General features: G+C 42.1%; 1 protein-coding gene across 5 annotated transcripts; it reads right to left on the bottom strand.

Annotated features, from left to right (window-relative positions):
- Positions 1-918: 918 nt before the first annotated feature.
- RNF6 (ring finger protein 6) lies at positions 919-11,365 on the bottom strand. 5 transcript variants are annotated; one of them, XM_079903042.1, is made up of 5 exons: positions 11,021-11,365; positions 10,265-10,326; positions 8,462-8,672; positions 7,468-7,563; positions 919-4,004 (listed from the first exon to the last, which is right to left on the bottom strand). In XM_079903042.1, the coding sequence occupies exons 3-5, from the start codon at positions 8,652-8,654 to the stop codon at positions 2,302-2,304; spliced, it is 1,992 nt and encodes a 663-aa protein (XP_079759168.1). In that variant the 5' UTR covers positions 8,655-8,672; positions 10,265-10,326; positions 11,021-11,365; the 3' UTR covers positions 919-2,301. The 5 variants fall into 5 exon arrangements, with proteins under 5 accessions (XP_079759168.1, XP_079759169.1, XP_079759170.1 ...); XM_079903043.1 differs by having other exon boundaries at positions 10,253-10,326; positions 10,644-11,365; XM_079903044.1 differs by having other exon boundaries at positions 10,253-10,326; positions 11,021-11,192.
- Between the last annotated feature and the right edge of the window lie 472 nt (positions 11,366-11,837).

Here is an 11,837-nt window from a genome sequence, read left to right on the forward strand (position 1 = left end):
TTTCAGGGACGTTTCCATACAGTGCACAATCCAATTCTACTTCCAGTGCCTACTCGGGAATCCCTTCACGTGCTGGTCCTCCCATGTCTTGCAAACGACTGAGGATCAACGTGCTTTTTTCTCTTCTTTATCCTTACTTTGTTCATTTCCCCTTTTGTTTTCCTCTTGATTTTCCGAACTGCTCAAACCAGGGGAGGTAGAACTTCCTGAGGAAGGTTCCATATGAGCAGTAACTGCTGGATTTAGTCTCTTGTCCTATTGGGGACAAATGGTGCCACGAAAGTGAGTGTGATGGATACATGAATACGGCTCCATTTCAGGTCAATGTCTACACTGGCCGAGCTTGTAACTTGTCCGCCCTCCTCCACTCAGAGATTCTCCACCTGTGAACACATGACTCTCCCACCTCCTCACAGTGAACTAGAAACCAAACAATGTCTTCTTTTTTTCAACATTTTTATGCCCTTTTCTTTCTTTCCAGTTTCACTTCCATCAACCTGGTTAGATAATAACTGATGATGATGATAATTGATAGTAAAAATTGATCATAATATTTCCTTTATTGGTTTCTTGCTTCCCATCTCTCTCCACTCCACCGCGTTCTGCACACTGCACCGCACCAATCTTCCTGAAACATGAAAAGTGATCTTACCCTTCGCCAATACGATTTATCAAGAGCCATCTAGACTCTGTAGAGCAAAAATCCCGTAAGTCTGGTATCTAAGCCTTCAAATCAAACTCCCCAGTCCTATGTCCCATATGTGACCTACAGAAACCGTTTACTCCAAACAAAGTCACCACCTTTACTAAAACCTCTCACTCCACGGGCTAAATGCACCCCCTAACAAGTCCTGTGCATGCATCTTACTGAACGAACTACATATAATCACTAATTGGAAACAAAAACTAAACCTTGAGATATACCTAAATTTCACAGAATCGGCCTTGAGGTATTTGTTCTTGCGATTTTGTCCAAGTGGTATCACCATAGCAAGCTATGTCATTTATTCATAAACAAACATCAAAGTCAGAACAATAACTCATTGTATTGCTCGATTTCCAATTTTCTAAGAGCAAGTATGTCTTTCCCATGAAGACAGGGACTTTGTCCTCTACTGAATCCTCTACACCAGTAACACTGCCTGGCATCGAGTTAGTGCGAAATAACTACTTCTTTCAGTGAATAAACCACGGTGGACCAATAGAGAAGAACAGTTGACACATTTTAATATTTATTGGTAGAAACAGATCTTCAATGCATACTTTGTGTTTTAAAGTCTACATTCTCTTAACTTTTTTTGCTGTTGTTGTTATTGTTTCATTTGGAGTTTTTTGGTCTCCAATTGAACTTAACATATTATCTATGCATTTGATTCTTTATAGACCCTTGTTTTTAGATTTTAAACTAAATTTGAAAACCATGCATATTGTATATCTTACTTAATGTAATCCAAAAAATTGTTTGCACTTTCAAAAAGGTCACAAAAAGGTAGAACTCAAGTTAAATAACCTGTATGTTCTAAAATGTCCACGTTCCATTTCTGAAAAAAGAAATACTTGTTCAGTGTCATATATTGCTTGCTGTCTAATAAGTCAGATTGTCAGAGACGCTTCATAAATTATGTCTATTTTTAAATATCTTAATCTACTTCCTCCCAGAGATGATCCTGTAAGTATTAAACATTGTGCCATATGCAGTAATAGCCCAACAGTTTAAAATAAGAACCAAACTGGTAGTTTTTAGACTGAATACGTTAACCTTAAAATTATATACCTATATATACACGTGATATGCTGCATATTAAATTTAATATTTCAAGTAACTTTAATGCATTTAGCAAACATTCAGCCAAATATTCTTTCATGAAAAGATACTGTCCTTAGAATAAAAAGTTAAAGAAAGGCTTATTTAGACACCAATGTCTGGACATGGTACGAAGCCTGAAAGTCCAAGCAAAATCTGCTGGACTTCTCAGAAAAAGAATATTGATTTGTAACCTACTGAGTTGTGCAGATACAAAAGTGCTTAGCATGACAAAATTACCAAAATAAAAACATTTTAAAAGTTATTTGGTTCTAGCAATATTAACTATTCTGTACTTTAGGATAATTTAACATTTGCATTTTAAATTTTCTATAAATTTTCTCTTTTTAACAAGTTAAAAAAGCACACAAAAAAATAGTTCAAACTATAATCATCTGTTATTTTTCATCCTGGTTAGCTCATCACAAATAATTCAACAAAAGAACGCCTGAATACTCAGCTCTACTAAGATGCAACATTTGACTGGATCCAGCATGTCACCCGTTGTTTGCTGTACTGGACCCTAAGACAGGCTGCCGACAGATAGGACACGTGCAATTCTCTGAGAGCCACCGGTCGATACAGTGGATGTGAAATTCATGCATGCAAGGTAACTGCCTGAGCTTGTTTCCAGTTACGTAGTCGCTGATGCAAACGCTACAGATTTTCCCTCGTTCGCTATCGATACTGCTGTGCTCATAGCTCCGGGTGGAAAGATTGTCAATCTGCTCCTTGGTTAAACCACGCATGCGGTCATCATCCTCCCCTTCATTAAGCAAGAAGTGAGCGAGGCGAAGGATAGGTAGGGTGCCAGTTTCCACCAAGTTACTTGAATTTTGCGACCGCCTGCCACCTCTGTGTGGGGCACGAGGCGGGGTGTCAGGGCTGTCTTCTCGGGTCCACCTGCCTTGGGGGGACCCTCCCCTGTGCTGGCTGACGGCCTCACCGAGGAGACTCACTTCTGAGTGTGTCTCTGGCCGACGCTGACCACTTCTCTGCGCCTCTGACTCCGATTCGGCCTCCATTAGAGAACTCAGTTCTCCAAATCCAGTCATGATCTGCCTTAAAACTGATCGAAGAGCCACTGATGATGGTTCAGCGAGCTCGTTCTCAGAAATCCTACGAAGAGGAACAGTTATGGTACTAACGTAGGTTCGCATACCTGAGCGCTCTAAACGAGAGATGGTGCGCCGAAAGCCCCCACTACTGCTTTCGATAGTGACTGTGTTTGCTGCCAGCCCCACCCTGGATCGAGTTCTATTTGCAATACTGTCCCAGTCTCTGCTTTCTCCAGGACGAACCCTTCTCACTTGAAGGTCCAGTGTGATTGTTGGGTGTCGTCGTGCAGCAGTGGAGGACCTGCTGGACTCTTCTTCTTCTACTGTGATTCTTGACACAAGTCTTGAGTTAGAGAATGGAGTATATGCGGTACCTCTGCCTTCTCGGCCTTGCTCTAGAAAGACACGAGTTATACCTCTCCTCCTAACAGACCGCCTACTAGTTTGCTGAAAAGGTCTACTTTCCCTTTGTGAACTGTGATAAACAGTGCCACTTTGCCTCTGAATCGGTGACCGGCTTCGGCTATTGAAAGTAGACCGTAATCTTATTGGCTCTAATCTTTGGTTTGTATTCCTCACTGTGACATTAGTTCTAGCCCCATTTTCCCAAACATGGGCTGCTCCAAATCGCTGCCCCTCCCTTTGCCTGAGTTCACTACCACCTGACGGATTAGCGCGTGCAGCACCAGTTCTAGGGGTGCCAGCTGCCCCCCCAATTCCATTTCTTAATCTTCCCAATGCTGACAAAGATCCTTCTACTGAGCTCCGCCCCCTCGATCCAAGCCTAGTTCTCGGAACGCCGGCACTACTACCACTGAGAGCCCCTGCGGCTTGGCTCCTGGTTCGCCTGGCCACAGGGCTACTTGATCTCTGTGGCCCATCTGTGGTGTGATCTTGGCTCACATCTGAAAGTGGAACGCCCACATAATCTTCGCCGTCCATTTCAAATCCTCTATTCTCGTGATTTATGTGGATTTCCAGACAAAATTGGAACTCTCCACTGTGTGGGTTTGTTCGACTCACAGCTCTCCAAGTCTGGTTCCCATTCTGTCCACTTCGAGTTGCGTTTCCCGTGCGACGAAAGGTGTTGAGCCATTCCAGCAGAGACTCTTCATTTGAACTTTCTCGAGGGACCCCTGAGTCTGGAAAGCAAACCAAATCAACTTAACATCAATTCCTAAAATCTATCTTTAGATCTTTATTGAAAGCTTGTAAGATAAACTACGTTTTTATTAAATTAAAAATATAATTAAGAACATCTGTGCATTTTAATGAAAGAAAAACGGCCAAAAAGCTGAACTTTCTAAAAGAAAGGTGTATACTATAAGCATACTATAATACACACTGTATCAAAATTATAAAATTTTAAATACTATTTGTGCAAAGGTGTGAAGAAATCCTCACTCTTGCTTTCTATATGCCTGTTATTGGCAAAATATTAAGGCAAAGGAAAAATATATCCAGTATCAAAACTGTATATTTAAATTGCTTTATTGGGACTTCCCTGGTGGCACAGTGGATAAGACTCCACGCTCCCAACGCAGGGAGCCTGGGTTTGATCCCTGGTCAGGGAACTAGATCCCACATGCATGCTGCAACTAAGAGTTCGCATGCCACAACTATGGAGCCCACCTGCCACAACTAAGACCTGCTGCAACTAAATAAAAATTTTAAAAATTGCGTTATTCATATGGCAGTATCAATAAAATACAGTGGCAAAACTTATGTATAATTTATCTTGAATTTTTAGAATTCTTTGGTAAAGGTAACTCAATCTTTTTTGCAATTAGGTATTTTGGCAACCTTAAGAATTTTATCCTATTTCTCAGAAACTGCCCAAAATGTATAAGTCAAGAAATATGGCTTCATGAGTAAAATGTTAGAACCACATCACATCTTCATGTGAGGATAGGAGACTTCAGGCGTGTTACTTAAGTTCTTTGGCTAAATCCTTATCTGTAAACTTGATAATAATAGTATAGATGTCAAAGGATTATCATGAGGATAAAATAAGACACTGTATATAAAATGATTAGTATAATATCTGGCACATAGGAAGCACTCAATAAATGTTAGCCATTATATATAATACAATAAAATACATTTTCTGTTCATTTAGAACATGAGCTGCATGAAGACAATGAGTTTTGCCTTATTTTACTCACTGTTAAATCCCCAACCTCTACAACAGTATTTGGGACAAATCAGACTCTCAATTAATACTGTTGAATGAATCGATTTAGAAATAAATATGCCCTGGGACTTCCCTGGTGGCGCACTCGTTAAGAATTCACCTGCTAATGCAGGGGACACGGATTTGATCCCTGGTCCAGGAAGATCCCACATGCCACGGAGCAGTTAAGCCTGTGCACCACAACTACTGAGCCTGCGCTCTAGAGCCCGCGAGCCACAACTACTGAGCCTGTGAGCCACAACTACTGAAGCCCGTGCACCTAGAGCCCGTGCTCCGCAACAAGAGAAGCCACCGCAATGAGAAGCCTGCGCACCACAACGAAGAGCAGCCTCCGCTCACTGCAACCAGAGAAAGCCCACACACAGCAACGAAGACCCAACGCAGCCAAAAATAAAATAAAATTTAAAATATATACACATTTAAAAAAAGAAAGAAAGAAAGAAATGTGCCCCTAATAAACTTCTTTGAGTATGATAGTGCTACTGTGGGAAGCTTTAAGTTTTCCATTTTAACCAGTGGATTATATAAAGTACAAAACTCAGTGAAAAGCATTCTAATGCACATTAACTACACAGACTTTACCAAGTTCGCTCTTCTCAAAAACAGTTGTTAAATGAGTCTGCTTTGATTTTATTTCATTACTGCAATCTCTCATAAAAAACTTTTTTAAATATTAAAGTTAAACCTGTTAATCAGCTGCTGGCATCAATAAAGACAGCAACCGCAGCCACATTCTAAAGGTATAAGCTACTGCACACGTGACGAGTACATTCTCCATCAAAACATATTCAAAGGGCCAGTATTACCAGCTATACCAATATAGTACAATTTGCATATCTAAACACGAAGAAGAAAAAGGTTAACATCCACTTTCCATTTTAATTTGCAAAAAGATATAAGTAAAGGGCAGGTAAACATGAAGTCATTCCAGATGCCACTTCTTTCTTTAATTACTAGAATATAGTGATGGCAGTGTGTGAAAGAGGTCACTCATGTCTCACAAAATCCGTCACCCCATTCTTCCACTGGAAATGCACTGCAGTGTCCTGTGAACAACCTGGCATCTGGGTGTGGCCACGGGACTAAGTTCTCATCAATGGAACGGGAGTAGAAGTGAGAGAGCTCATTTCCGGGCAGGGGCCTAGGCCTTCTCCTGGAACCTGGAACTGCCAGCTGGAACCTAGAAGTGGCTGTGACTTAGCTTGATCATGCAAACCATACCTGGAGCAGCAGTCAGTGCCCAGTGAACCTTTCTGCAACCGTGGAGATGTTCTGTACCTGTGCCGTCCAGTACAGAAGCCACTAGCCACAGGGGACTATTAAACACTTGAATGTGGCTAATGTGCCTGAGGAACTGAATTTTCAATTTTATTAAATTTAAATAGGCCCATGTGGCCGGTAGCTACCGCACTGGACAGCACAGTTGTAGAAGCACTGTGCTGGCTGCGTGGGTCCCAGAAGGCTTTATGGATTGACGTGTGTCTGCCCTGGACTGAGCACAAAACGGAAGTAAACTTCCATTTCATCAGCCGATGCGTTTGGGGTGTTTAATAGTCTTCACCCTAACCAATACCATGATCCTGATGTAATATGTGAAACCACTACTAACGAACACCTCTGGAGAAGGAAGTAGAACTGGTAAGAGGGACCTTAAAGTTGGCTTTACTTTTAACTCTATACACTTCTGTTTAGTTTGAATTTTGTTTTTTTACAAGTAATTTGTTTTTTTTTGTTTTGTTTTGTTGTTTTGCGGTCCACGGGCCTCTCACCGCTGTGGCCTCTCCTGTCGCGGAGCACAGGCTCCGGACGTGCAGGCTCAGCGGCCATGGATCACAGGCCCAGCTGCTCCGCGGCATGTGGGATCTTCCCGGACTGGGGCATGAACCCGTGTCCCCTGCATCGGCAGACGGACTCCAAACCACTGCGCCACCAGGGAAGCCCCGATTTGTTTTTTTATAAGAATTTCTTATATTATGACTTAGTGTCTGTTCAGTAAAATGACACAACACAAAACCAATAAAACAAAGCAACAAAAATAGGTTTTCCTGACTCAGTCTTTCTGTATTGTTCTGTATAAATTTTTAGAAGGTAAGTTTAGTTATATTACTTAAAAAAAAAACAGTAGTGTGTAAAGTCTAAGGTTAAAAAGAACTCTGCTGGTAATTAATTGTATACTATTTCATACACATGAGCTCCCTGAAGGCAATGGGTGTGTAAGACATCTTTATATGCAACCCCTGTCCTGTATTACCTAACTATACTGCTCAGCATATAATATGTAAATACTACCTGAATGATTATCACATTTAATCTGGAAAACACTAAAAACAAACATTGTACAAGGTCCTGTAAGTTCATTTCTGCAATTACTCCAATCAAACCTGTTCCTTATGGAAAGGAATCTACAATACCTCTGGTGTTTGTCCCATTTCTCAAGTCAGGCTGAGATGCTAGCTGTTCCTTGACTCCGTCTAAACGTTGCTGTAATTCTTCTGATGTTATTTCTCCTAAAACAATGGAAAAGTGCCCACTAAAGTTAAAATCTTTAAATTACTAAGTTTTATGAAAACTCATGAAGGGTAAGACTAATCTTTAGCAATGTGTAGAAGACATTCTATTGTTTTCATGTTCTATAAATTGAAGACAACAAAAAACGTTTATTCATGCAAATACACATCATTTTCGTTGTTTCATTTATTAATGTTTTATTTAAATTAAAATAAGATTTAATTTGAATCATTAATGAAGTGCTCCTAGTTGATATACTTAGAACCTATAAGCTATAATTCTGTGGATTTTCGTCAGAGTTAAAAAGAAATTAAGAAGGGAGTACTTCTAGAGAAAATTTCAAATCTGTATTTACTTGAATTCTACCTAGTTCATTATATGGGTAATGAATGCCCTTCATTATATATGTATACAGAATGCAAATACGCAACACACAAATATATACAAGCGTACAGTTTCAATTAGTTCATCTGTGAAATTAATTTGTAAAAAATTAATGGAGCACATTGAACTTTTGGGGAGTCATTAATTCAGCTAAATAAATAAATAAATGATAAGACCTCAAATGAGTTAGAATTAGGTTTTAAATGAATAATATTTTATTTGTACAAATATTACTTAAGAGACATAGGACTTCATAAATATCTGACACTATCATGTATGTTAACCTGTTGGTTTGACACTTGTGTAACAGTGCTATATGTTCAATGTTCTTACCTACTTACAAAATACAGAAGTAAGCCAGTGATTTTCTATGTTGTTATGTTACAGTGCTCTTAAGGTCACAAAAACAGTACACTATATTTTGAGAGAGCGAAGATGGGGTAAAAACCCCTCCTTATTTTGAAACTTCTAATAATGCTGAAAAAGGTACTTCCTCTTTTACCCATCTCTTACCAGGGGTGCCTAAAAGATTATGGTCTCTCATTAGCCGGTAATCTTCATCATTGAGATCATTAATAAACTGATAATAGGCTTCTTCTCTGTGGAGACGCTCTTGTTGCCACCTTCTCTCGTTTTCATGATGATTCTGGTCTTGAGATGAGGTTTCTTCACCACCACCATCTGGTCTAGATCTAGACCAATTCATGCTGAGATTCCTGGCTTTCTGTTCAAACAGTATATACAAAATTCAAGGTATTAGCCGTGGACTACACATGGCTTCATATTTTAACTTCGTTTTTTCATTTTCATTTTAAAATTCTGTCCGCTACTCAAATACTTCATATGCCAAATCTTGCAGTGAAGAACTTACATATAAAATGAATAGCAGCTCCTAGGTGATAGAACACAATTGGACCTACTTCTTTGCCTAAAGCCATCCTCTAAGTCAGATTGGATTTGGTTTCACCACACATTTCTCATAGCTGAAAATCAAAGTGATTATCTCATTTTCTACGTCTTTGACTCTCCTGTTGGCCCAAAAGCCCCCACTGATGTTCCAAATATCCGGGTATTTCACATTACCATACAAATTCTAAGCTTGCATTATGCACGTTCTTTACTTCATAAGCAAAGGACTATTGGGTATCAAGAGGGTATCATTTACATTTATTTCCAGTAAGGGTATTCTTCCCCAAAAAAGTTCATAAATGTAATATTACCCCCCCCCTGCACTTTGCTGAGGTAAAAATAACTTAGCTGAACAGACCTGGAGTTGATTTCTCTTACAGCCAACAGGAAACAACACTCTGTGCACAGCTCTGGGGATTGTAAAAGCACGTAAGAGCTTTTGGGTTTCCCCACAGGAAACCTTGTTCTTAAGCCTGGAATGGTTAGTCCCGGAGGTCTCTGAGTGCCAGTGAAACTTCCTGACCTCGCTAGGCAAACACTGCTTTTGGATTATACTGAAATGTCATTCCTGAGAAGTTTACTTTTAAACCATAAGGAAATCAAGGGAGGAAAGTAATTGTTTCATAAATATCTTAGAATTTCTTAAACACATCTATTTACTAAGTCGTTAAAGCTACAGTTCTCAACTGGGAATGCACATCAAACACCCTTGAGGAAATGTTTTAAACTACAGATGCCCAGAGCTCACCCCCAATCCTAGGTCAGAATTTTCCAGGGTAGGGCCCAGGTCTACCTTCGAGAGCTAATCTGGGTGTTCTGTGGCTGAAATAAACCATTCCTTGACAATTTCTGGTATGTCACTAAAGGGTATGTGTAATACAGCACATGACTTAATAAAGGCTGCAGGATCGAATGACTAGGTGACCAGGGAAGCAACTTCGATAACTAGGACTCAGTGTTTAATAAGCAAACTACTTTAAAAACAGAGTGAAATTAGCCTACAAGTCTAAATTATTGTATGAGTTAGCAACTAACCACTCTCATGCACATTCTGACATTAGATTACAACTTCAAAGGATTTTTTCACAGTGATCCCTATGTCATTTTTTAAGGAAAGATCTAGTAGCACTATCCAGTCACATGTAAATTAACATTATCAAAAACTACAGATTTCTTTCCATTTTCAGAATAATTAGGACTAGACCATCATTAGCAAAGAGCATATTTGGTAGGTACAGCAGTAATAAGCTTTTTGTATTAAACAGTTTAAATATCTGAAACCTATCATAAAGTCAAGCTACTTTAATATTATTAAAAACTTTAAGAGCTTCTCCTTAAGTGGTAATTTTCTCGTGCAATTAACCACAATTAAATCCACGTGAATACCTTACTTGCCTTTCCACATACTTTTAATATATGCAATGGTATCCATCCTTCCACTGTTTGTGCTTTTTTTGACAGCTGCCCATCTGAAGCGATAAAAGAGAGTCGAATTATTCAATAAGTTGCCTCTTTGAAGGCTAGGAACGGCTAGTCGTCTCCCAACTCTACTGTAAAGTTAAAGCAAAATCTCCAGTGGATTCTGTTAGAAACTCACCTAGAAAATGAGATCCCCAAACAATTAGGTCATGGAAATCTCCCGCACGGCCCGTTTCTGCCACAACAGAAACTAGGCCTTTCTTTCCTCCACCCTCACCCCTCTTGGGATGACAACTCCTCTCTCAAGGCCTTCCTTCCCACCCCGCTCCCACTCGGGGGTTGCCAGGCTTAGGGGCCTCCAGCTTACTTCTAAACCTTCACTCGCTCGCCACCCCTGCCCTCCGTCCCGATACTGGTTCTCTTCCTGGAAGTTGCGACAGAAGCTCGCGCCGGGGTAGGGCCCCCAGTACAATAAACAAACTGGACTCGTGCCCAACCAACCTCTCCCCAACCGGTCCTGGAGTAACGCTTCCCTTAGCGACCTAGATTCCCACAAGGAAGCCAGTGACAGCGGGGCCTCGGAGCCAATCACCGGCCAGGGCAGGGCATCTAGACCGCAGGTAGCCAATCAGGAGAGGCGGGGCCCAGGGAGGGCCTGCGGTCCCCGCGTCTCCCGGAAGCCGCGGAGGGCCCGGAGCTTCCCCCGAGCTCACTACGCCGGGGACCTGGCCGTCTTCCCGCTACCTGGAGAGAAGCGTGCGGCCCCGGAGGCTGTGACCGGGCGGCGGGCGGAGCTCGCATCCGCGCCTCCGGAGGCCGCTGCGCCCTCTGCTCGTCTGCTGAAGAGGAGCCTGCTGCAGCGGGACGGTCCAGCCGGAGCGGAGGCTCTGGAGGAGGGACGGCAGGCCCCACCCGTCTCTCCCTACGGCCGGGCCGCCCCCTGCGCGACAGGAGACGCTCAGCCGCCGCCGGGCGCTAGCCTGTACGAGTGGAAACTGCGTCCGGCGGGATCCCGGATGCCGCGTGCCGCGTTCCGGGTTTCGGCGCTCGCGCCAGCGCTGATGTCACGTGGACGCCTCTCCAGCCGGAGTGCGGCGGCCCAAGGACGACTTGGGCTGGAGTGCAACCCAGCGGTCTGTTCTTGTCCCTTGACTGCCTGGGTACCACGTAGCTCACCACCCAGGCGCTTTCCCTTATTGCCAATCGGAAATTACAAACCCTAATCAATTCTCGAGTGCCTCTACTCGGGTTTCAGTGAAAAAAGTGAATTCCCGCTAGGAATGCACTTTGAACCCACAACCCCTCCCCACAGTCGTGTCTCTGGTTTTATTTCTGAGATGTGACGCTTACCAAACTCGCCTCACCACTAGTTACGACCTTGACTGAGTCCCTGCCCAGCGTGGTATAGGCTCCCCGACTTCCCTACCCTCTAGAAGATTTAATCATTGCACCGTGCTCACCGTGCTGTGATTCTTCATTCGTTCGTTCGTTCATTCATTCATTCGTTCATTCATTCCTGCCTTAACTTTGGAGGAGCTAATCTATCCCGGCTCTCATGCTT

The sequence above is a fragment of the Stenella coeruleoalba genome, assembly GCF_951394435.1.
Source record: "Stenella coeruleoalba genome assembly, chromosome: 18".
Classification (NCBI taxonomy): Eukaryota; Metazoa; Chordata; class Mammalia; order Artiodactyla; family Delphinidae; genus Stenella; species Stenella coeruleoalba.

Bases quoted from the DNA above. Each gene is read 5' to 3' on its own strand.
- RNF6 (XM_079903042.1), bottom strand. From the start codon at position 8,654: ATGAATTGGTCTAGATCTAGACCAGATGGTGGTGGTGAAGAAACCTCA. The intron at 7,564-8,461 runs GTAAGAGATGGG...CCATTGTTTTAG, and splicing joins TAATCTTTTAGGCACCCCTG to GAGAAATAACATCAGAAGAA. The intron at 4,005-7,467 runs GTATTGTAGATT...TTTGCTTTCCAG, and splicing joins AAATGGGACAAACACCAGAG to ACTCAGGGGTCCCTCGAGAA.